Raw genomic sequence first — 24,581 nt, 5'->3', positions numbered from 1 at the left:
TAACATTTGAAGACATAGGGCACAATATGCACATACTAGGGCACTACATAGGCAACTAGTAATTACTCATCCGAGAAGTCATCATTCATGATAATTAACTCTTCTTTCTCCTCAAATAATAACCTTGAAAGGTGATCAACCACCATATTATAGACTTCTTTATACTTATTGATAAAATGAATCTATTGCAATAAAAAAATCTACCTGATCAACCTACATATGCTTAGCATTTTTGTTAGCAAGCAAAAACTTCAAGTCTAAATGGTAGATGTTGAACACCAGTGAACCTACATGATAAGGACAAAACTTATACAAAGTCAAAAACATTGCTAGGAGCTTTTTTTCATTGTGGAATAGTTCATTCCAGTACTATCTCGAGATTTATTATAATAGAAGATCACATGGGGCTTCTTGTCCACTCTTTGCCCAAGTGTGTCATATGGCTTAATCACTAGCATCACACATCAACTTAAAAGGTAACACTAGTATGATGGGTACATAACAGATATGGTGATAAACAAAGGTTTAAGCCTCTCAAATACCTCTCGGAATTCATTGATCCACTCAATAGGTTTATCTTTAGTCAACAATGGGCACAATGGCCAAACTATAATAATAAATCCTTGAATAAACCTCTTATAAACCCTACATATCCTTGAAAAGATTTTGCATCTCTCACTGTCCTAGAAGTGGAAAGGTTGGCAATTATCTCTACCTTATACTTATAGATTTCAATGCCCTTAACTAATAGAACATGGCTTGAAACTATGCTCAAAGTGACCATGAAATTGTAAGGATAGAGTCTTAAAAAGCATGATATAATGTCATAATAAATAAATTTCATTAATAATAAATAGATTTTATTGATATTTATGTTATGATTCTAGTTCTCTTTTTGAGCATTTATACTTACATTATTTTCATTGCACATGATTTAGGTATATTAAGAGTTACCTAAAAGTTCTAAGTCATAAGTTCCTTGCAAATTGATTACTAACCCACAATTGGTTCATGGACTCGGGTAATTTATCTAAAGTGCAGTGCACTACCTCCTAATTTGAGGTATAACTTGTCTTGGTCATTAAGATAAGATTCTCATGATAAGTGCACTAGTATGTATGGTTACAAACTGCACATAACCTATGGTGAGTCATAACATTGGATATTAGTAGTCATGACTTCACCAAGCTACTATGTTTCATGAGCTCTTAACCTTAAGATAATGTTGAGCTAGTGCTAAGGTTGCCAATGGCATTGAACTACTAGTGAGATCTTAAGGTCATTATATATTCCTTATCGATTATGCCGCTATTGATTAAGGCAAGTGACAATAAGTATTCTCAAAGTAGAAACCATGATATCTCGTGGGTTTGAGATAGTGTTTCCTTTTGGATGATTCTAAGGATATTTGATCATAAAATTTGTATCCATAGAAATTCCTTAAGTGAAATTTGAAGTATGGTCTTAGAGAGTTATAGCATATCAATTGATCACATAATAAGATAATCAAAGACTAAAGAATTATAAAGGTAATATTGAGAGGTTTATAACATTCATCTCATTAGATTACAAATACTAATTCATAGGGAGCTTGCATGTAGTCATTAGTAGGTCACAAATCCAAGTTTTGTGTCTCAATTTAATATTATAGGATATTAGATTGCAGTTGGCTCTCTATAGTGGAATGTTGATTCAACTTCAGAATTTGACTATGAGTGAGTCATAATTTTTCTAAGAGCCTCAATGGTTCTTACTTGAGCTCATATTCCTTGGTGACACAATGTTTGAGGGATATTTGAGTTTTTTATTCATATGTGGGTATAAAGGCCTTTAGTAAATACGTAAAATGCACAATAGCTTATAATTTTTATTTTTTTTTGGCTAATTAATTAATTAACCCTATTAGACTCCAATTCATTAACTTTATATGACTTCGACTAATTAATTAGGACCTAATGGGCTAAATTAAATGACCTAAACCCAATATCAGTTTAAGTCACTTAAGCTCATGAGTAATTCTATATAAATCCCCTTAAGGGTTTAGGCCTTAGAACATCAATCATTTTGTCTTCCAAATAGAGAGAACCTTAGCCTTCATCCCTTTATGGAGGATTCCACCATCTCACATGCCAAGGTACAAGAGAGAGCCATAGGGCAAAAGGTCATAAAGTATTTGAGATCCATGTCTATCTCTTCATCAACTAGACCAAATTCAATTCAAGTTCAAATTGAATCTTAGGACCAATATTACATCCAAAACTTATATTTTATTTTTAAAATTGGATTTCCCAACCCAATCAAAGTTAATTTTGGTTTTCAATTTTATTTAATCAAAAGCTAGCCTATATCGATCTCTAGATTCGACCCTTGATTCATTAAGAGTAGGATCAAACTAAGTACACTAGTGATCAAGGCCTTCCAAAGAATTACTAGTAGCTTGGTAAGTATCATTTGTATCTTACGTGAGGTGAACTAATATAGAGGATTTATTCCTACTAATTCAAACTTGAAATATAAAGAAAACTATAACTTTATTATGTTTTTATTACTTCTTCTCTTCTTCTCTAGATTCTTCACCTTCATGTTAGCATCTTTGGTTCCATCAAGTTAATCAAACATGGTGAAGGATTTCTCTTCACAACCCAAGTTTGGTTTCCAAGAAAATAGAATAGAAATATGGAAAAGAAAACTAGAGCTTTACTCAAGAATTCAAGAAAAAGAGATCAATATCTCCCCTTACATTTTCACCTCTTTCTTAAACCCTAAAAGAAAGCATATACATGACCTTAAAAGGGACATGTCGCATCTTCTAATTCAAAACTTATTAAAAAAATTCTAAAATACTAAAAATTATGGCTTCTAAATGATGCAGACCAATCCTGAGTTGGTGGAGTGAAAAAACTGTCAAATTTGAATTGGAGGAGGTTCAAGCATGAAGTGGCAATGGACAAATTGAATGGGAGTGCAAATTCAAATGGGATTAATATTCAAGTTTGGTTTCTTCCCAAGGGCAATGGATGAATTCAAATTTGGGGAAAGTTTGAATTGGATTCAAATTCATTAGTTCCATTTTGAATCCAAAATCACCTATTCTATCTAGTTAATTTCAATCAAATATAACTTCCTATTTTCAGCTTTGATTTAAAAACTGTTTGAAACATTGGACTTCTGACTTCCTGAGTTTTGAACCAATATATAGATTACCTCAAAATGATCTATGAAGTGCCTCATAATTCACCTTAAAGTGAAGATATGTGATGTTGCTAGATTTTTTAATTCCAATTCCCAAGTTGAACTTCAAGCTATAGTCTCCAACCTTCTTTCTCATATTTTCTTGTTCTCTAACTCTCTCCATAACATTGTTGCTTATCTTTCATATATACCTATGACTCGTTTTTTTAATAATATCTTTAAGTCTACATTGTTCCTGCGCTCTAGTCCTTTTTGTCATGATTAGTGTGAAAACCATGCTCTAATAACAATTCTTATGACCCAAGGAGAAGACGCAAAATTGAAAAAACAAATTTTTGTTATTGAAATTATTTTTTTATCCCTTTCCCCATTACACTCTTCTTATTTTATATAGGAAATTAAATAAAAATAATAGAAACTAAAGATTGAGGGACCCCACGGATCCTAAGGATCCTTTATTCCGTAAACTAAATAGAAACTAAATAAAAATAAAAACTAACTAGAAATAAAAATTAAAGTGCCATAACACAACCATTGTTTATCCAACTTACATGCCAAGAGATTATGAGTTTTCTCTTCTATATTGTCTATTCTTTTTTGCCGCAGGTATCTCACTCATCATGATATGATGAGCTATTCTCAAACTTCGTATCAATGGTAGTAGTTGGGTTTTCCATAGAAGGAAATTGTTGGAGCTCAATTTGACCGAAACTAAACTCAAATATGGGTGGACTGATTGAATGGTTAGACATAGTTCATCACTAGTAGTCATATTTCAAACAAACGACTGCTCTATTACATGAGGAAGTTGCAGACTTAGCATTTTTATAAAATAATGAATTGGTATTACATAGAAAAAAATAAAGGAATGTAAAGCTGGAATTGATACAGTACAACTAGGAAGAGATATTTGTGCCTATTCTTGAATATGGAATTTCATAATTACCATGGATGTATGTCTCTGACTGATTTATGGTCCAAGGTAATTGTTAGGTTGTAATTAATCATGGGATTAGAGTGATTGGAGTGGAAGATTGATTTGTTTTTATATTGGGTGTTGTGCTTAGAGATTATCTTCTGGTCTGGTTGAATGATTGATTTCCTTCTATATCATCTATAGGAATTATGGAGAACTTGATAAACATTGAATAGAAGAATTCTATAGGAAAACAAATGAAATGAATGGAATCAATTGTAATGGTACTTGTCAACAGTAGCTTCGATCCCATTTGGATTTGGTACCTAGCAACATCCATCAGCCATATTTCTCCTTCAATCAAGTTCATCGTGGCCTGGGCCTCTCCCAGTAAATAATTTCATTCTCAGAATCAATCCGCAGTATGTATTGGCCTGGACGGACTATTGGGTGATTGCTGAGCTCATTAATCTGTAAATATGAATCCAAGGCTCATGCATATGCATTTATAAAACACAAAACCCACAACAAATGATGAATCTTACAATTTTCCATCCAACATGAGTATCACAATTAGAACAGTGGATATTGGTCAGATTCGTTTGAGCCATCCAACTTTCATCTTGAAGCTGAGCAGGTGTAACGCAAGTTGGAACTTGATTAATCGACTCTTTTCCTTGAAAGTTCACATTCGTCAATCCACTGCCATATTCAGCAATTAACAAGAAAAAAACTCGCATGCATGTGTACGTAACAATGGTGAAAATCCAAAATCCTACCCGTTACCCCGAATGAGGAGGAGACGACTTTCCGGAGTGCGATGCGAAAGAAGTTCCTACAAGAGTAATGTAATATGTATGTTATTACTTATATGTACAGAGGGAGGGAGGGAGAGAGAGAAATAGTATATATATACCTTAAAGAGACCACTAAAAGGAGCAAGCTTGTTTGCACAGCCCGAACAACAGTACCACCAGTTGGATCTCCCTGATGTCATTGCAACTTGGAACAAAAGGCTTATGAATAGAAGAGAATCGAAATATCAGCTTCTTCAATATCAATATTGCATGCTGATGAGAGAGAAAGAAACAAAGAGTGAAGGAAGGACGTGGGTTGCATGTTTAGATCCCAAATGCTTTTAAAAAGATATTTATGGGATTGATGAATTCAAATCAATGAGAGAAATAATGAAACGAGGATGCCTGATTGCTGATGAAGAAGAAGAAGACCAGCAACAAAACGTGGAAATTTAACAGATTCTTGTTATATATTTCCACGTCATCAATCACTTCTTATAATTTTTTTTTACTAATAAGACCAGCAACAAACTCTTTGGGTCAAGTTTCACTCTTTGGATCAAGTTTCACCTGAATTGGACTGCATTTGCCTAACCTTTCATTTTTAGGAAAATTACGTATTTTAGTGAGAGTGTTGTCCGATTAAGAAAAAGTTAAAGAGAACCTTAGAATCGTAATTCCTTTTTATGGAGTTTTCAAATCTCTAAACCCACTTAAATTTCTTTTGTTAGGGGAGGATTTAGATTTTATAGTCATCATATTGTAAATTCTACTCTAGTGTTGATTGACAGAATTTTTGTGAGTAGTTAGGATATGCATGATTTTACTAAGCTTTTCATAAAATAAATGTTTCTTGCATATGTTATATATATTACTTATTTAATTTTTCTAAAGGCATAAGATATATGTTGAACTCTTATTTGGTCAAAATGTATATAATTTATATTAAGTTGCAAAAATGAATGTTACCTTACTTTTAAGAAATTATTTATTACCATGCATACATTTACAACCAAACACATTACACTCCTTGTTATGATATAATAAATTGTTAGACTTTATGGACATTGGTATTTGATGGGCGTTATAACACGTGCATCCATGACGTGTTTCATACAATTTTGTTCTAGAACTCCATAACATTTATGTAGCAAAGGAGAGGCCTTAAAATGGGATTGTGGGTTATGATGTCGAGCTAGGGGATAGAGCCCGAAGCAACAACGTACACTATGTTGTGCCCCTAATGGGATGACCAAAAGATTAGTTCTTTAGTATTGTGATATGGGGTAGTGAGACACTAAAGACCGTGTAGATATTGGGATTCACGAGTAGTAGGCTTTTATATAGTTTATTGATTGATCACAGATATGTTCAAACTTATGATTGCATGTTTTACATCTCATATGTTCTTTAAATACTATCATGATTATTCTATATTATAGTCAAATTATCAAATTTATTATAAATATATTTTAGAACTGTCTTTAGTATGAACTGACCATTCTAACACTGTTGTATCATGACTATTAAGTGGACTTTATATTCACCTTGTAGATTTAATGTTTTTCAAGTGAGAACTTTCAAATTCCTATTAAGGAGATAAAATCAACTTTAGAGGGCATCTAGTTCTAGTGTTTTCCTTGTTAAACCTATAGGACATCTAGTCTATTTTCAATTGTTTAATTTAGTTTTTCTTAGTCATGTGGCCCATTTTGTAAACTTTGTTTATGCTATCACAGTATCTAATCATTTTTTTATTAGTATTATCTAATTGTGTTTCATTCTTTTGATGCTCCATATATTTATTAGGATGGTCATTTCACTTTAGATTCCAATCTACAGTGAACTCGCTATCTCTTACCAGCCCTTATTAGGACAAGTCACCACACAAGAAGTGTATCCAAATGAACACTAAGCTAATTAATACTAAAATTGATCCAAAATTACTATGCTAATTTATTTGGCACACATAATTTTGAATTTTATTATTAGGCAAATGGATTCCAAATTAATCAACATTAAATAAGTTGGATTTGTTAATGAATCTAATCATTTTTAAAAAATAATTTAGACACTCAAAATTTGAGCTAATCAAAATATCTCCAAAGAAAAGTGATATGAAATGACCATGTAAATTTCTTCTATGCATAAAATTATATTTTTCTAAATTTTCTCATTTGGAAAACAAACTTCAAATCAAACAAGACTTATTATGTTAGATTTGTCAAAGAGTCTAATAATTTTTAAAAATCATTTGATACTTAAAATTTAAGTCAACTAATACTAGCAATTCCTAGAATAAGACTAGTCTAAAGTAACCACCATGGTTGCTCTTGAACAAATTAACTGTTAGGGAATGACTGTGCCAGTTTTTTCATACATTCAACTCTACCTAAATTTTCTTACTATACAAACGGACTCCCAATCAAGTAAGGGATAATATATTGAATCCATTAGTGAGTTTAGTAATTTTAAAAATAAAAATTTAAATTAATTTAATATAAAAAAAATTTGGGCAAAAATAATTATCTAAATAATGAAAAAGAATGGTATATTTAGGTATTTAGAAAATTTTCATAATTCTAGTTTTTAGAATTTATTCTCCATGGATATTTTTCTTTTCCATTTTCGGAAAACTAAGATAATGGGAAATCCATCCATTCCATGGGGGCTTGCCAACTTTCCATCCCATACACACCATCACCTGTAAGGAAGCTTCAAGAACCACCCTCTTTGCCAAGATACGTGGCCATAACCAGTTGGATGGAAGGTGTCTAATGGATAAGCAAATGGATTGGTGGATGGATGACCTGGCCGTCAAACAACCCACTTTATTCTCAATCTCACTTTCACGTTTAAACCAATAATCTTTAGGATTATGATTCATAGGCTGAAGACAGAAACAGAGTATCAGAGATGGCTACCATGACCATGAGGGCAGCCTCACCCCTAAGCAGTGCAACCCCCAGTCCAAGCAACATCCCTCCACCACGACCACTGCACGTCGAGGGCTCCTCATGGCCAAGACCTCAAGACAAGAACCAAGTCTAAATTTGAAGAACAGCAGCAAGGAAGACAGAAGAAATGGGAGGAGGGATTTTGTTTTTGCTGCAACAGCTCCTGCTGCCTGCACTGTAGCGAAGATAGCAATGGCGGATGATCCAAAGGTAGGTACCCCGGAAGCCAAGAAGCATGCTGCTGTCTGTGTTACCATGCCTACTGCTCGTATTTATCACAAGTGAGGATTTAAGTATAGGAAAATTCTATATTATCCGAGTTGAGTAATTGTACTTGTAGAATATGTGTGCATATGCTTGTAAGTTGTACCCCAATTAACCAATCCCAGATCTCTCTCTCAATCTTCAACCACCAGAACATTTCAGTTGGATTCTTTATAGAAAGTATAGCAAAAAATAAACTCTTCTTGAAAAAAAAAATGTAAGGTATGAAGCAATCAGAGAAGGCTTCATGGTCTTTCCTGCAAAAATGATCTTGCTAATTGTAGCTAAACATAGATGATCAAATGCCGCGATCTGAGAACCGAGAAACTACCCTTGCAAAACTTGGATAAATCGACTACAGGAACCATATCCTTGTAAACAATCCACTCCTGCAAAACTACAGTACAAAAAGATGAACATAAATAAAATTTAGAGAAAACTCTCAAGTATCCACTTATTTTGGAAAAACTTCAGTCTCCTCTTTTATTTTGGCTGTTACAGTCTAGTAACCATGCCAAGAGAGATATATATCCTCATCCACCTTCAATATTTTTCTGCTTGTCAAACACTTCCCTGGGCTGTCATATTTTTGAACCACTACCATCGCCAACTCATTCACCTTTGCCATTTTGCTGGGCAGCAACAAAATTGCGAATTACTTCCATGGCTAACTGATGGGCATTCTTGTTCTGGAGCTTTGCAAGTGCATCCACGGCTTCATATGTCTCCTTGTCAGCAAAAAGCTTCAGGTTGAACCGAGATGGAGACATCACTGGACCTTCCCATTTGTCAACCAACTCTTGAAGTTTCTCAAATCCCTGACAAGAAGAACAACAATTAGAGTTCAGATCAATAAAAACAATTACAGTGGGATTCAATACTTTGGTTGTCAGTATAAACAGGTTCTTGTTAATTTTCTAATGACCAAAAAAGAAAAAAATTTAAGGTGTAGGTAGAAATCTGAGATAGAAAAATCAATTTTTCCATATATTTTCCAAGGAAGAATAGATCAAAATTTCTTAAAATGTTTTAAGTGCTCACCATGCGGTTGGTGAAGTTGCCGAATGATTCCTTAGTTTGTCTCTTGCGTTTCCAGTAATAGAACAAAGGTTCAAAAACCTTCTCAAGGTCTTGAATCTTAACTTTATTCATGAAGGTTCTCGCCAATGAGGTTTGATTGGGTGTTCCCCCGAGCCAGATCTGTTTGAAAACCATAACAAATATTTTAGTGTAAATATATCCCATATTGTCTAAAAGGGCAGTAATCAACCTCTTCATAGTTCTTTTTAAATTCAATGCAGTCAGTGGTTTAATTACCTGATAGCTGTTGGGACCATCACCGACAAGTCCAAGTTCGGCCATGTAAGGTCTCGCACAACCATTAGGGCAGCCAGTTACCCGAATAACCACAGATTCATTGTACTTGAGACCAACCTGATATCATAGAGAATCCTGTTAATGAGTGAACAATGGGAAACTACACCTGATGATCATCTGCCACTTCTCATCTAGGGTGCTTTGCTGGACTAATAGAATTGTGTTTCCAGTAATATACCTTTTCAAATACAGCTCGAACCCGCTTGAGGAGGTCAGGTATTCCCCGCTCAGCTTCAGTTATTGCAAGAGGGCACAGTGGTAGAGCTGGGCATGCCATTGCCGTTAAGTTAAGGGGATCTACATACCTTGGATGCTGTCCACAACCAGAACCAATCAAGATATGTTCAATTATGACTATGAGGTTCTTACGATAGTTTTATAAGGAGAGTAAGACACTTTAAAAGCCAAATTATAGAAACAAATGCTAGCATAACTACAGGCGAACAGGATTTGAATTAGCAAATACGTGGAAGACTTCAGCACAAGATGGAGGTCAAGACAAGAAAAAATCATAGAATCAAATACTAGCATAACTACAGGCAAACAGGATTTGAATTAGCAAATACATGGAAGACTTCAGCACAAGATAATAAAGAAAAAAAAAAAGGTGACTGCTATCTAAGCATAGAGAGAGAGAGAGAGAGAGAGAGAGATACAAAAGTTTATACACAAAATTCATGTTTTTTTCCACATAACAAACAGAGCATGGAATAATAGTAATCAGGATGAGCATGTAAAGCAAAGAAGGCATCTCAATGCTACATTCATGAAACTCACTTTTCTTGAACATTAAGCTTTCCTAAAAACTATCAACACATACAGTGAGCCAAAAGTAACTGTAAAATTATTTCCAGTTTTATCCTTTTCTTATGACCAATGTACTCTTGTCAACATCAACTTCAAACAATTAGACAAATCATATATTCTCTGGTTAATTGAGGATGCCATCTCAATTCTACATTTCTTTACAAACTGCAAACTGCATTCTCAGACATTTCTTTTTTTTTTTTTTTTTTTTTTGGTATAGGGTTGCATTCTCAGAAAATAATACCGAGGTTTATGGCAAATAGTAAATATCTTACCAGCAGACCTGCCTGGGCAAGAGCAGTAGTGATAGGGCGTTTCCATGCACTGCGAATATTGCACAAGATAATGTTCTGGTTTGGTGTGAGACGCACATCCAAGTTATACTTCTCAATTACCTCCCTTAATGTCTTCTTCATTTTTCCCCCAATACGACCATTATCAACATGAAGCCCACAAAATAAACCACCATCACCCTGCCAAAAATTTTCAAACAATCATGGAACTGAGTCAGAAATGAGAGCCAGAGGCCATAGGTTTTTTAGTAGGATCTGATTATTAAGGGAAGTATGACAACTCCCAACATCATCATGTGATGGATCTAATTATTAAAACCCCAAAACAAAATTAAAGCCATCACAGATTTTTTGATAGGTGGCAGATCACATAGTAATTGTACATCCACATGAAGAGGACAAACCTGCTCATGCCATCCCAAATAACTTTTAAATTCCCACTCTGGTAACTCATGTATAGGCTCAAATTTCTTTCCATAGTATTGCTCGACAACACTTCTGAACTTCTCAATCCCCCAAGAGTCGATCAAATATTTCATTCTACTATACTTACGATCATCTCTTCTCCCATTTTCCCGTTGGGTAACAACAATAGCTTTCACTGCATACAGTATATCTTCTTTTCGTACAAATCCCAATGACTCTGACAGACGTGGGAAAGTGGTCTCCAATCTATGTGTTCTTCCCATACCACCACCAACCTGCAACAAAAATTAACAGACAATTATAAGACTCCAAAATGGAATAAGAAAAGTAAATTAGTAGAGTGAATGTTTATCTCACATAGATATTGAAACCCAGAGGCTCTCCATTAGCATCAGAAACAACAACAACACCAACATCATTTGTGAAAATATCCACCGAGTTATCTGTTGGCACAGTAACTGCAACTTTGAACTTCCGGGGCAAGAACTGAGTTCCATAAATGGGCTCGGGTGAGTCAAGGAAATTGGTTCCATGAGAATTGTCGTTGCGGGCCCTCGTGACTTCAGGAGGTTCTGCTGACATAAGTCTCTCTCCATCCACCCACATATCATAGTAAAAACCTGACTGTGGAGTTAGGAGTGCAGCAATGTTATCTGCCGTTTCCTGGGCAAACAGGTAATCTTTTCTTGCAAATGGAGCAGCAGGAGCAAGAACATTCCTGTTGAGATCACCACAGGCCCCAAGAGTTGAACCCATGCTTCTAATGATGGTGCTCATTACTGTCTTTAGGTCCTTCTTCAAAACCCCATGGAGTTGAAAAGTTTGTCTGGTGGTTAAGCGAAGTGTTCCAATTCCAAATTCATCAGCAAGATCATCCATGGCTAAGTAGAGCTTATTAGGGACTTTTCCACAAGGGTTCTTGGTCCGAAGCATAAATGAGTACGACTTTGGACCACGTTCATCTCTGTTAGCCTGTTGATAGCTTCCATGGAACTTAATCAATTGCGTAGCAGCCTCATTTATATTCGGGGCATCTGTTAACAGCTCCTCATTAAGAGGGTATCTGATGAAGTTACTTTGTTCTTTGAATATTTCAACCTTACTACGCTTAGGCTCAGAGGTAGTGGTGTCAGGCTTTACTGGCTGCAAATAGATCCTTTCAATTATTAAGAAAAGAAGAGACCACAAAATTTTAATCATAAATATACAGAATATCTAGCTGGAAACCTGCAAATTTCCTCATAAACCCTAGTCCATTCCATTAAAAAGCAAAAATCAGGACAAAATTATGCACCACACTAAGGAAAAACAATACTTTTCCCTTGCATACAACAGGTAACAACACCAAAATGGAAACCCATTCAACACAGCATCAACCTATAATAACTTTTAGAATAGATTACACTTTGATGGAAATTAAAATAAAATTTGCTTACATATATAATAACTTTCGGCAACCTACTTTTGGTTGCTGAAAAAACAGAGGAACAGAGGAAGACTGAAGATTTTGAGTCTTCATGTTTATTATTCTCCATTTTCTAGCATTCACAACTCCAAAACAAGAAGAAACACAATCCAAAATTTGAATTTCTTTTCTCTCCTTACAGCAGTTTTCTTAGATTCAGCTCCCATTTGTTTATGAGTGAAACATAATCGCACAAAGTTCATATTAATGCTAATAAATGTATATGAACATTATTGAGTTCAAAATTTTAATAAATATGAATAGAATGCTTCTCCAAATCTCATCCCCCACAGATTTAGTGGCATGAAATGTAATTTTCTGCAAAATCAAGGTAATCTGTGCACTGAATCTTAGCAGAGAACCGGTTTGGAGAATCACTTCAGCAAATGCAGCATTCCTCCTACAAAAAGAAAAGAATTTTACCTGCTTTTAAGAGGAAAAATCATAGTAGCTTTTTTTCTTTTTTCTTTTTTCTTTTTTCTTTTTTCTTTTTTTCTTTTTTTGTTGGGGGCTCAAAAACTTGATCCACGAAAACAACTAATCATGCAATAGAAAGCTAATCAAATAACTTAATACTCCTTTTGGCTACCACGAAACTGTACTTACATTGCCAATAAATCCCAATCCTTCCAATATTCATTCACTAACCCCAAGAACACATTCCTCGCACACGCGCACGCACACACAAAAATTTAAAAAAAAAAAAAATCATTTTCCTATGTTTTCTCAGCAACCAAACAGAAAAACCTCCAACACTCACGATTCCAGAAACCCAAACTCATTCCTTCATCCAAAAAAAAATTCTCACCAACCAAACGGAAAATTCAGATAGAAATGAAAATCCTCACCGTGGAAACAGCTCTGATGACTGAAGGAGACGAGCGTGGGCGTGAGCGTGAAGTAGTTACAGGAAGAGCAGTCCAAGGCTTGAATGCTTTGAAAGTCTGAATCTGAGTCTGAATCTTGGGATCCTTGAAGACGGCGGCGTTCGCCGCTCCGACGGACGTCGCCATGGCCGGAAAAGGTCGAGAGCTTAGATGGATGAGAGCGACCGACAAAACCCTAGAAAAAATGCTTCGGTTTTTTATAAGAACGGTCACTGAGATTTTTTTGGGTGGGGATGATGAAGTGGAAAGACCAGAGAGAGAGAGAGTGTGGTGATGTTTTGCCGTCCTTTATCAGATGGAGCTCTGCTAATGTGCGCCGTCACGTGCCTGACACGGGATGTCCTTTTTGGCTTCAGATGAAAGTGCCAGGCGCTCTCTTATCACTTCTCAACTCCACTAGCTTAAAATTCTGATTTTCTTTAAATTTTTCCAAATAAATAAATAAATTTCAAATGCAAGAAAAAAATTAAATTTTAAATATAATGAAAAAATTAAAAATTAGATTTTAAAATAATCAAAAATAAAATCTTTGAAGATATAATTGAATCAAATATTCATTTAGAATTATTTTTCTCTTTATAAAAAAAAAATATTTTGAGAAAAGTCTTTTCTAAAAAAAAAAAGATGAAAACTGAAATAGTAAAAATAGAAGGAGGGAGCGCGTGAACAAAAAAGGCGAGTGAAGTAAAAGGGAGAAAAGGCAAAATCCAATTGGGATATTAAGAAAGGGGTAAATACATTGAATCTGGACGGGAATGTGTTTTACCCACGAGACATTGGTCAAAGCGGGGCTGCGCCGTATATTTATTTATTTATTTATGTATATTTTATTAAAAGAATCTTAAAGGTGGACCAACCTCTATTTTAATTAACTACTAATGCTTAGAAAAGGCCAAAAATAATTAAATTAATGAAATTAGATCGGTACTTTTTATAGTAATAAACCGACTTAATAATTATAAGTTATTAACTAAAATAATTTTAATAATTTTAAGTAATTAATAAAAATAATTAATTTATTCTTAAATCCACCTCTTTATTTTATTTTTATTTTTTCTATTTAATTTAATCATCTCCATAAGTCTCTTTATTACTTTACAACCTCTATTGTAATTTGATCTCTTTTACTCTAATTATAATTTATGAAGATAAATGCATCAATTTAATAATTTAGAATAAATCATAAGTTAATTTTATCAAACAATATTAATATTTAAAATAAGAATTAAGTAATAAGTTTTAAATTAATAACTAAAGTATAATTTAACTTAAAGGTAATTTATGTCATTAGATAATAAATATTAAATTTTATCAAATATCCTCTAAGTGAGTGTATGACAAATCAACTTAATAGTTTCAAGTGATTTAATAACTTAATTTAAATTATTAAGTAAATTAAGTATGCTGGATTAAATAATTTAATGATATGACTTGAAATCAAAAACAATTCTAAATAATAAATAAAAACAATTAATTTATTTTTAAGTTTATGTTTTCATTTCATATTTTTACATTCATTTACCCTAGTTACCCCTACGATATCTTTTACTACTCCATAATCTCCATCGTTTCTTGATGTCTTTTACCTAATTATAATTTATGAGAATAAATGTGTTAATTTGATAATTTATAATAAATTTTAAGTTAATTTTATTAAATAACCTTAATACTTAAAATTATAATTAAATTATAAATTTTAAGTAAATCATTTAAGTATAATTTAACTTAAAATCAACTTAAATCATTAAGTAATAAGTATTAAGTTTAATTAAACACTCCCTAAACTACCTAAAAGGGAAGAAAATTTATGGTAAATTAATAAGTCATAGGATAGAAAAATTTAGTTCAAAAAAGGAATAGATTTATAGAAGATAATTATGGTGATTACTAATTTTGAGCTATAAAAAGTATTTTAAAAAAAATAATATTATGACTAAATTTCTTTATCTTAATTAAGATAATTTTAACCTATTTTTAATACTTTTAAATATAATTTAAAAATAATTTTTATATCTATTATTTTATTTTTAATCACTCTATACATTTGCATAATAATTTTTAAAACAACTTTTAGAAAATAAGTAAAAACAATATAAAGATGTTCTCTAAAAATATTATGTATTATATTCTTAAAAATAGAAAATAGAAAACAATTTTTTGTAATTAAATATATTTTTCTATTCTTTTTAATTTTAAAGAATAAAAACCTGTTTCTTAAAAATTGTTACCAAACAAATCTTTAATTTTTTTTTTTAAAAAAGAAGGGGGGTGGAATCTAAGAAAAGTCTTTTCCCAGAAAATTAGAAGGGAGAAAACAAAAAGGTAAAAGTTTAAAATGCCAAGAGAGAGGGAGGTAGCGCGTGGCGAAAAGAAAAAGGCTAATGAATTAAAAATGGGAAAGAGGCAAAACCAAATTAGGATACATTAAGTATGGGATGATACATTGAAACCGGATCGGAATGCATTTCACTTCAGAGACAAATAGTCAAAGTAGTCAAAGTGGGCAGTCCTAGGGTGGCAATTTTTACATTAACAGGATAATATGATTGAAAAATAGCACAAATTTAAGGTTTCATGTGGTTTTCGGAAATTTTAAGGGAAAATGTTAGGAAAAGAAAATAATAAGAAAATTAAAAAAAAATAAAAAATAGAAGAAATTAAAAATCAATAAATTATTTTTATATAGGAGTTTATAAATGCAACCATCTAAACTCTTTGTATCAACTCTTCTAATAAAATTTTTTAAAACATAAATACCCTTTGATGAAAATCCTAAAAATCACATGTTCAACACTTAAGGATGGGCATAGTTGAAACATCCAAAACCGAAAAATTGGGCATCTCATTTATGTCCAATCTCTCAATTATGTCTAGCCTACCAAACACCATGGTATCCAATTTTATTTTTTTTAATGCTCCACTTTCATTACGATTTTTTATTATTTCTCACTTTTAAATCAAGCCTACATCCTGCCTAATTTGTTTTTGTCAAAAATTATATATGAATAAACCCTAAAAGATTTTCATGTTTTATGTTATATGGATTCAAACAAAATACAAAAAAAAAAGAAAAATGAAATTAGCTATGAACATAGCTACAATAGTTTTCTAATATCAAATAAATTTCAAATAAGACGATTTGTAGTTAGGGTTTGTAGTTGAGACTAAATGGGTTGAGGGATAAAGGAAGAAAAGATTTTGAGTTTTTAAAAATAATAAGATGGATGTACGTAGAAGTTTTAAAAATTTTAGACAGATGTGTATATAAGGTGAATACAAAGAGAGTTTAGATAAATGCATTTAACGTTTCCCTTTTTATATATTACTTTAAGGTCATTTCACTTATTTGAACTATTTGATATAAATATTAAATAATTTAAAAATACATAAATTTTTAACTAATTTAAGTGATATTTATTTATTTATTTTTTTCAATTTTCATAATATAATCAAACATTAAAAAAGATTATTTATTTTTAACATTTTTTTCTTTCAATAGTACTTTATAGTAAACAATCATAATCTAAATGTTTCAAATTAAGTACAATAATATTTGTGTTGTAATTTTGTTAACCCCTATAATTTGTTTAATAAATCCTCAGAGTTTTAACTATTCAGTGGAATATTTTTAACCCATTTATTTAATCATGTCAAAATGGCTCATATGTAACCCTGTTTACTTAATTAAATCAAAATAATGTATCTATTAATCCTAACACACATTTAACTTATATAAATTTATTAATTTTATAAATTTATTTTTTTTTAAAAACAGATAATTTTTAATTATAAAGATCATACCATTTAAAAATAAATAAATAACTAATTACGTAAGATTTATATATTTCATTATAATTAGTAAAATATATTTTATAACTAATATTAAATAAAATAATAAATAAGATTAAAATTAAAATTTATTTTCTATACTATGCCTATATCATAATTAAATGAATTAAGATTTTTAAAATTAAAATAACTAAAAGTATTTTAAAATAATGCTTTTATAAATTTAAAATTTAAAATAGCTTAAATAAATTATAATCGTGTTAATAATTATTTAGATTAATTCATAAATAACTCAACTTTAACTCATTTATTAAACAACTTTGACACTATTGTCAAATGGATTTGAGTATTTTTTTTATTATTATTATTTTCTGACTCAACACGATACAAACCCAACACTATCTATGGTCACTCATCTTACTCAGCATATTTATTTATTTATCTATTATTTATATTTTATAAAAATTAAGTAAATTGGACTTGTTTGGAATCAATAAGTGGACGAATCCCCATTGTAATAAACTTCTAATGCTTAGAAAAGGCCATGGATAATTAAATTAATGAAATCAGAATTGTAGCTTAGATTGTTAATTCAATATTACTTCATAAATTCATTTTTTTTTTTTGTTATCCAATTTATTCATCCACTTCCACGAAATTTTGCATTAGTTTACAAGTCATTCCAAATGCTATAATTAAAACAAATATTAATGTAAATTTCAAATTATTAGCATTAACCAAAAATTAGAATGTCAATATCATAGATAAGATTTTAAAATTTATTCCAAAAAGTAATTTGGGTTGAGAGACCAATGAACCAAGCTTACTTTGAATTTATTAATGATTAGTGAGAATTGAAATTTGAAAATGTTATTTAAAAAATATGACATATTTGATGAAAACGGATAAGATAATAGTTATATTAAAAAATAAAAATAAAAATTCAATATTTCTAAAATTACATATATAACCTCACTTTGGTATTTTTACCCTTCATCTATATTTGGTAGTGAAAAGTATTAAGAAAAGAAAAAATATTTAAAAAAAAATGATTTATGTAGATACAACATCGGGATTATAGAACTCAACAGATACCCTTATGAGGCCAAATAAACTTGTTAACTGTTATGAACCTGATGGACCTTTATATAAATTTCATAAAAGTTATTTACAATTTTAATCTTCTGTAAAAGCGAAGACAACAAAAATTGGCACACAATAATAATAATAACAAAAAATAATAATGAAAGGAACTGAATTTTGAAATGGGTATATACTATACAGCGATAAATAAGGGTAGCAGGCTAGCAGGCTAGCAGGCTAGCAGGCTAGCAGCCAAAAGACTCATAATAAGTTTAATAACAGAGTGGGCTATTGAAGCCCTCCCTCCAAAATATCTGAAGCTGGTCTCCCAGTGGCAGTGAGTGGCTGAATTTGCAGGAATATGCAGGGGGAAAACTCATGATGATGCAAAAATGGAGTAGATAAATATAATAAACTAGCAGGATTCATAATTCATACATCTAATGCTTAGGTAGTTGTACTTTGCACAGAAGCTGAAATGGAGAGTTGGTAATCTATAAACAGGCAGTTAACTTAACAAAAGAAAGGCAGAAACAGAGGTGATGATGGTACAAAGATTCATCAAAGTTGGAATGAGGTCAAGCATCTTCTAACTAAATCGGCTACTCCTGATGAAACCCAGCTTATACCCCCCATTCATGTTGCTGCAAACCGGCTTCATTTATGAAGGAGCTCCACCATCATCTGAAATACCAGAGCAAGGAACAAGTATCAGCATCATATTCATTGAGTTCCAAGTTAAAGCAAGCAAACCCACAATTTCCTGCAACCGATACTAAGTGTACACCAAGTTTACAGTGTGGTAATGGTGAATTTTGGCAGGGGAAGGAAGGGAGGGAGGAAGGGGGTGTGAAGCAAGCAAGAGAGAAAAGAGGCTTTCTTCACAACCTCTTTCATCTTGATAAACATCACAAGTTTAGCAGAAGGGGTCACCTCAAAGAATATACCGCTTAAATCTCAAGACTCAGGACAGCTATCAGTTACAACAGGGAACATAATCAAGAAAGACAATCCAATTGATCAAATTGTGTTTCAGTAGCTTTGACATGTTTTTTTCCTATTAATGTATTTATATTGTTTACGTTAAGAGTAAGCAAGCAAAAATTTTTGGATGTTTGAGCACATGGTCAATCCAAAGTTAGAACTAGGGAAGATGTTTTCGAATCAAAAGGTATGATGATAAGTAGAATTCAGACAGTATATCCATTCAACTAAAGGTCACTTAAAAGATAAACCAGGGGAACTCCATCACAGAACTGTACACAAGAGTTTCATGAGAACATAGATTGGCAAGACTTTAGTCATCCTGGAGGCGCCTAAACCTGACCAATTTTAATTATTGAAAATCTATCATCCATGAGAAGGTGCAATGCAGATCGGAGAGAACACTGCATAGAGAGCAAATCTAGATGCATAAATATAGAGGTGCTTCAAAAGTGTAGTGTGATCAATAAAAACTGTCAAATTAAAGAGAACACTTCACAAGACAGCAAGAAAACCATACATGCTTTGTGGTGTGAAACGTTGGGCAGTTAAGAAAGTTATCCATAAAAATGGGGAAGGTGAGATGAATGAGGTGTAAAGAGAGGACAAGATGATCTCCTGATGTGCAATGAAGTAAAACGATTGCAGAAGGGGAACAGATTTGATTCAAGTTCTAGACTGTTAGTGCCGAGGCAGAATAAAACAGTGTGATTTAAGCTGAGCAGAAGACATGGGGGAGCATATGATTTAATAAGAGATACAGCTGTGGGAGAGCAAAATAGCAAAATAGAGTTCATATGACTGAACCCAAGTATCTGGGATACAGCTTTATTGAGTTGGATCTAAGTGTGCATCTCCCTAAAAGTGAGACTACTATGAATGATATTTGAATGGTGATAGTAGTAGCACAAAGAATATATGAAACTCAATTCTGATGCTGCAATGAGCAAGGGAATTTGAAGAATTTCTGAATTCCTTTATTGATTTTTTAGGTACACACCATACACATATATATACACAAATGACTAAATAAGAAAATATCAATCTAGCTTGATTCTCTCCTAAAATTAGGAAACTGAATCATCCTAAATGATCTCTCCTTTTTTATTCCTAAAATACTTTCCTAAATTAAAAACCCTAACTTTGAATGCCAAATTTCAACAGAATTGGTCAAAACAGCAGTCTTATATTGAAGAACATAAAATTCTCTCAGGTCACCAGCTATTGACCCAATACAAAATTTTGGTTCCTCAAACTCCAAAAAGAGCCTGCACAGACATTCCTCACAACTCCGATCAAGGTTCAGAATACAAAGCATTTTGTCATGGGAAAATGTTGAATAAGATCAATAAAAGCACCAAATAGATAATACACATGAACCACCAAATGGAAGTGACCAACAACAACATGAAATTGTAAAATCCATGTTTAGACACTTTCCTTTTACCACTAGAAACAGATAAAAACAACTGGACAATATAGTTTCAACAATGGGCTCTCTTTTGTACATTGTATGACCTAACTGGGTAAAGTCATCTCCTAATCTCAACTGAAATTTCTGATTCCAAAGTGATTTTACAATTGTGAAAAGAAAACACATCCTGACAACATAAACCAATCAGATGTTAAATTTTTGGATGGAAGATAACTGAAGTAAAATAGAAAAACCAACATACATGCCCACATACAAGTGAAAAAGGACAAAGTTGTGAAGGAAAAATATTCTAACAGGTCATGACCATGCCTGGTAACATTACTGCACAAGTTAGCCCACACAATTACAGAACTTGACAGCTTAATGTTCAAGCATATAGCTAGAAAGAAAATATATGCAAAGACAGCTTGCCACTCTAAAAACATTAATTTCAGGAAATCATGTGCCAACATAAACCATGACAATCATGATAATGAATTCTTTCTGGAACTTTAAAAAAAAACCTTCAAGGTTTTGGACAATTAAAATTTCCATAAATCGAAATACATGACAAACATTGAGGAAAGGTCATTTACAGGAAAACAACACAAAGGCAGTGTACTAAAAAAACACAGAGATAGAAAGAGACCCCAGAAAACAAAACAAAGTGCAAAATGAGCCATTAGTACACCCAATCCCAACATGCAATTGAGCAAGAGATATAATTGCGCACATATATAATTCTTCAGGGGAAAATGGAAAAAACACTCACTTTCTTTGAATTTTGGATCATTCTCTGTTGGTTGGGGTTTCGGAATCTCAGCATCATCATTGCTTTCATCCTTGGGCATATCTCCAGAAGAGCCACTTACCTCCTTGCTCTGGCTCACCTGCAGATCCACAGCTACATCACAGGTCCCCTGGATATCATCTGCACTTTTCTCAGTATTAACACCCCCTGGTCCATCCACATTGGTTTCTCCACGTATCACTTTCTCCTCCACTTCTTCAGGATGAACAGAAACTTCCACATCCATGGCCAGGTCCACCATATTATCTTTTACATCCTGTGTATCTGAGCACTCCTTAGTCATTGCATCTTTGAACTCCATTTTCTTCTCAGTCTCTGTCTGCTTTTCTGCATCATCACCTGCCTCTCCACTGATCTTACCATCATCCAAGCAGCTTTTTCCCTTCTCGCTATTGAAATTTGGTTTCGTAGCTTGGGCTGAAATTTCACCATGTTTTCCACTAGCATTTTTCACAGGAGAGTCAGCCTTGTCATTCTCCAGGTAATTAACCTCCGCAGATTTTTCAGTAATGATCTCACTATGCAGTGTATCTGTCTTGACTTCATCATGCTCCACATCAACCTCAACACTTTCAGTTAGGTTTGCCTCCTCTTTGGTCTCTTCCTTTCTGTTTAATAGTGACATGTTCATTTTTGTAGCTCTTACTGTTCTCTTTTTCTTTGACTTCACGGGACTTTTCATTGGTTTGGCATTTCCTACCTTAACTTTCACCTTTTTCCCACTCATAGCCTTTTTTGAGGATTCTTTATTTTTCTCTGCACTGTCCTTAACACCATCCCAAGCCTTGACTTTCTTCTCAGACTTGGGCTCAACTATGAGGTTGAAACCATCACCAGGAAAGACTTCAAGCTCAAACCTCTCCTGCCTCAAATCTAGATCTTCTTTCTCACCATCTTCATAGTGAATTGTATGGCATCTTTTGTCATGGTCAAATGCCTTAACACGACCAACAAACCATCTCCTTGATCCTGACCAATAAATCTTGACTCTCTTCCCAACTATCCTTTCACTATCATTCTCAGCCAACTCCACCTTCCGGAAAGTAGGAACATCTTTCCTTGGCCGCAGCCTAGATGAACTTCTCTCTGTAGATGACAAAAAAGCCTGTACGATTTCCCCATCAGCACCCCTCTTTCGCTTCATTGGAGTCTTAAAATTCTCCTCAGATGGAATCTTGCCACCACCCTTTAAAACTTCATCCCCACCTCCCAACTTACCTTTTTTTGATGCAGATCTCTCTCCCTTGGACTTGCCACCACCAACTGCAACCTTCCTACCTAGTTCAACTTTTGTATCCAATTCCTTTACATCATCACTTATGGTTACATCGTTTTTTGTTTTACCACCAATGCCCCTTCGAGTTGCAGATCTTGCTCTCTTATTACTATGCTTCCCAACCAAGAGCTTAGGTTCCATTCTCATGGCCTAGAGTACTCAAACTACAAACCCTAGAGTTAAAATTATCTTCAAGACATCCCTAACATTAAATGCCTAATGAGATGTGAATCCTGCAAAAAGACCAACAAGTACTTGAAAGTTAATGCTGCAAAGCAAAGAAACATATCAATAATACATATAAAAAGACCATTAAGGGGAAAAAAAAGTTATCAAATTCAAGTAAATCCTAGAATTCTAAAAACCCTAATCCATGGTGTTTGAAACTTCCAAACAACTATCCAGATGGAAAATGTAAAAGCCAAACCAGTAAACCACAGACCATATGTCGTCCTAGAGTTATCAGAACTCTGATTGAAAGTTTGAAATCTTCCAAACTCCACAAATCTCATAACCCTTCTAACTCTCCAGACCCTAAAAGACCCACAAAACACAAAATTGATAGAAAGTTCAGAATCTCAAACAACACTCATCAATCTTTCCGAATTCAAAACCCTTGCAGAGCATGGTAGAAAATAATTGGCCTAGGGTTTTGAAAATATCAGAAAGTGAAGAAATTCCCAATTTTTTCAACCCAAAGAAAACCCTAAAACGCTCGTAGTCAATTTAACCTAACAGACTATCATTTTAGCAAGGGGGGAGAAAACCCAATTCACATATGAAACCCTAATTGATCGAAGGGTACTAAACCACCTACAAGCTAATTAACCAGTTGAACTGATCCAAACAGGGTTCTGAAATGGGAAGAGTAACCCTAGATATGAAGTATTGCATTCGAGAAATCCTAGCTTTACACCGAAAAAAAAAACTCTTCCCCGGAAGAGAAAAATAAACACCGAGAAGAACTCCAAACCGAGAAGAAAACTCAAAAGAATTTTTTCCGGGTAGCAAACCCAGAAGAACTCGTAAGGGCAAAAAAGACCCCGACGATTTCTTAAGAGAAAAGCAAAACCCAGAAGAATTCTTAAAAGAAACTAAGAACCCAGAAGAATTCTTAAGAGAAAAAGAAAAAAAAACCCAGAAAAACCCTACGCATCTGAAGCTTAAAAGGTAGGATAGAGCAAAGAAGAAGACAACCCACAACTTACATGCACAAGAGCCAAGCTTCCCAGCTGCCACAACTTGAAGCCTAAGAAAGAAAGGAGAGAAAGAGATAAGGGAGCGTTATGGACTTATAGTAATACATAAGTAACTCTGGGTTGTGCGAGTCGAGACTTGAGATTGTGCTTAGGTCTCTGCTTTAATGTGAGCAGAGGTTTGCATTGAGAGCACAGAGAACACGCCATGTCAGCTTGAAAAAGAGCGGGAATTGTTCGTGAGATGTGACACGTGAACTTCATTTGCTTTGGTTTTTGGCTTAGTGGCAGTAGAGTTCTGAGCTATTTCTTTGGTGCCCAATATTTTCCACTGTACAGACTTTCTTTTGAAAAAAAACCCTTTTTTTTTTTTTAATTCATCAGTCAACTTTTTTCTCTCCCCAAATCCCCCTTTTTTCCATGTATACTTGATTGCTTATATTTGGATTGTGTTGTCTCTGAGTGGGCTTGCACTATGAAATGAAAACAAAGATTTTCAATGAGTTATAAACCCACAAGAAATACTTCTTTTTCTAGCAGTCTATTGTCTTTATTAGGTCTGTACTTTTATCTTTGCACAAGGATTTTTTCTTTGAAAAATAGCATGACCTATGTGTGAGGTAGGTTGACTGAATTCTCAGTTAGAT

General features: G+C 33.2%; 3 protein-coding genes and 1 long non-coding RNA gene across 4 annotated transcripts; 1 reads left to right on the top strand and 3 right to left on the bottom strand.

Annotated features, from left to right (window-relative positions):
* Nucleotides 1-3,673: 3,673 nt before the first annotated feature.
* Nucleotides 3,674-5,246, bottom strand: LOC109122783 (uncharacterized). Its single transcript, XR_009465793.1, has 3 exons — nucleotides 5,025-5,246; nucleotides 4,654-4,943; nucleotides 3,674-4,579 (listed from the first exon to the last, which is right to left on the bottom strand). It is a non-coding gene; the product is annotated as an uncharacterized LOC109122783 (long non-coding RNA).
* Nucleotides 5,247-7,549: 2,303 nt separating this feature from the next.
* LOC100265645 (photosystem II 5 kDa protein, chloroplastic) lies at nucleotides 7,550-8,147 on the top strand. Its single transcript, XM_019220422.2, has 2 exons — nucleotides 7,550-7,611; nucleotides 7,802-8,147. The coding sequence occupies exons 1-2, from the start codon at nucleotides 7,550-7,552 to the stop codon at nucleotides 8,145-8,147; spliced, it is 408 nt and encodes a 135-aa protein (XP_019075967.2).
* Nucleotides 8,148-8,439: 292 nt separating this feature from the next.
* LOC100245032 (sulfite reductase 1 [ferredoxin], chloroplastic) lies at nucleotides 8,440-13,764 on the bottom strand. Its single transcript, XM_002285362.4, has 8 exons — nucleotides 13,343-13,764; nucleotides 11,387-12,172; nucleotides 11,008-11,304; nucleotides 10,586-10,783; nucleotides 9,682-9,816; nucleotides 9,444-9,560; nucleotides 9,168-9,326; nucleotides 8,440-8,944 (listed from the first exon to the last, which is right to left on the bottom strand). The coding sequence occupies exons 1-8, from the start codon at nucleotides 13,505-13,507 to the stop codon at nucleotides 8,738-8,740; spliced, it is 2,064 nt and encodes a 687-aa protein (XP_002285398.1). The 5' UTR covers nucleotides 13,508-13,764; the 3' UTR covers nucleotides 8,440-8,737.
* A 4,871-nt stretch (nucleotides 13,765-18,635) lies between these two features.
* On the bottom strand, nucleotides 18,636-24,392 carry LOC100260425 (sister chromatid cohesion protein PDS5 homolog A). Its single transcript, XM_002282698.4, has 3 exons — nucleotides 23,947-24,392; nucleotides 21,424-22,971; nucleotides 18,636-18,937 (listed from the first exon to the last, which is right to left on the bottom strand). The coding sequence occupies exons 2-3, from the start codon at nucleotides 22,883-22,885 to the stop codon at nucleotides 18,915-18,917; spliced, it is 1,485 nt and encodes a 494-aa protein (XP_002282734.1). The 5' UTR covers nucleotides 22,886-22,971; nucleotides 23,947-24,392; the 3' UTR covers nucleotides 18,636-18,914.
* Nucleotides 24,393-24,581: the final 189 nt, after the last annotated feature.

This window comes from Vitis vinifera, chromosome 6 (genome assembly GCF_030704535.1).
Source record: "Vitis vinifera cultivar Pinot Noir 40024 chromosome 6, ASM3070453v1".
Taxonomy (NCBI): Eukaryota; Viridiplantae; Streptophyta; class Magnoliopsida; order Vitales; family Vitaceae; genus Vitis; species Vitis vinifera.
Note: the sequence above shows the minus strand (reverse complement) of the source record. Positions and strands in the feature narration are given on the sequence as shown.

What these genes read in the sequence shown, in the direction of transcription:
- LOC100260425 (XM_002282698.4), bottom strand. Translation starts at nt 22,885, where the DNA reads ATGAGAATGGAACCTAAGCTCTTGGTTGGGAAGCATAGTAATAAGAGA. An exon ending in TGATCCAAAATTCAAAGAAA is followed by an intron (nt 18,938 to 21,423) that starts GTGAGTGTTTTT and finishes CTGGTATTTCAG; the next exon opens with ATGATGGTGGAGCTCCTTCA.
- LOC100245032 (XM_002285362.4), bottom strand. Translation starts at nt 13,507, where the DNA reads ATGGCGACGTCCGTCGGAGCGGCGAACGCCGCCGTCTTCAAGGATCCC. An exon ending in TCATCAGAGCTGTTTCCACG is followed by an intron (nt 12,173 to 13,342) that starts GTGAGGATTTTC and finishes ATCTATTTGCAG; the next exon opens with CCAGTAAAGCCTGACACCAC. An exon ending in TTGCCCAGGCAGGTCTGCTG is followed by an intron (nt 9,817 to 10,585) that starts GTAAGATATTTA and finishes GGTTGTGGACAG; the next exon opens with CATCCAAGGTATGTAGATCC.
- LOC100265645 (XM_019220422.2), top strand. Translation starts at nt 7,550, where the DNA reads ATGGGAAATCCATCCATTCCATGGGGGCTTGCCAACTTTCCATCCCAT. An exon ending in TCCCATACACACCATCACCT is followed by an intron (nt 7,612 to 7,801) that starts GTAAGGAAGCTT and finishes CATAGGCTGAAG; the next exon opens with ACAGAAACAGAGTATCAGAG.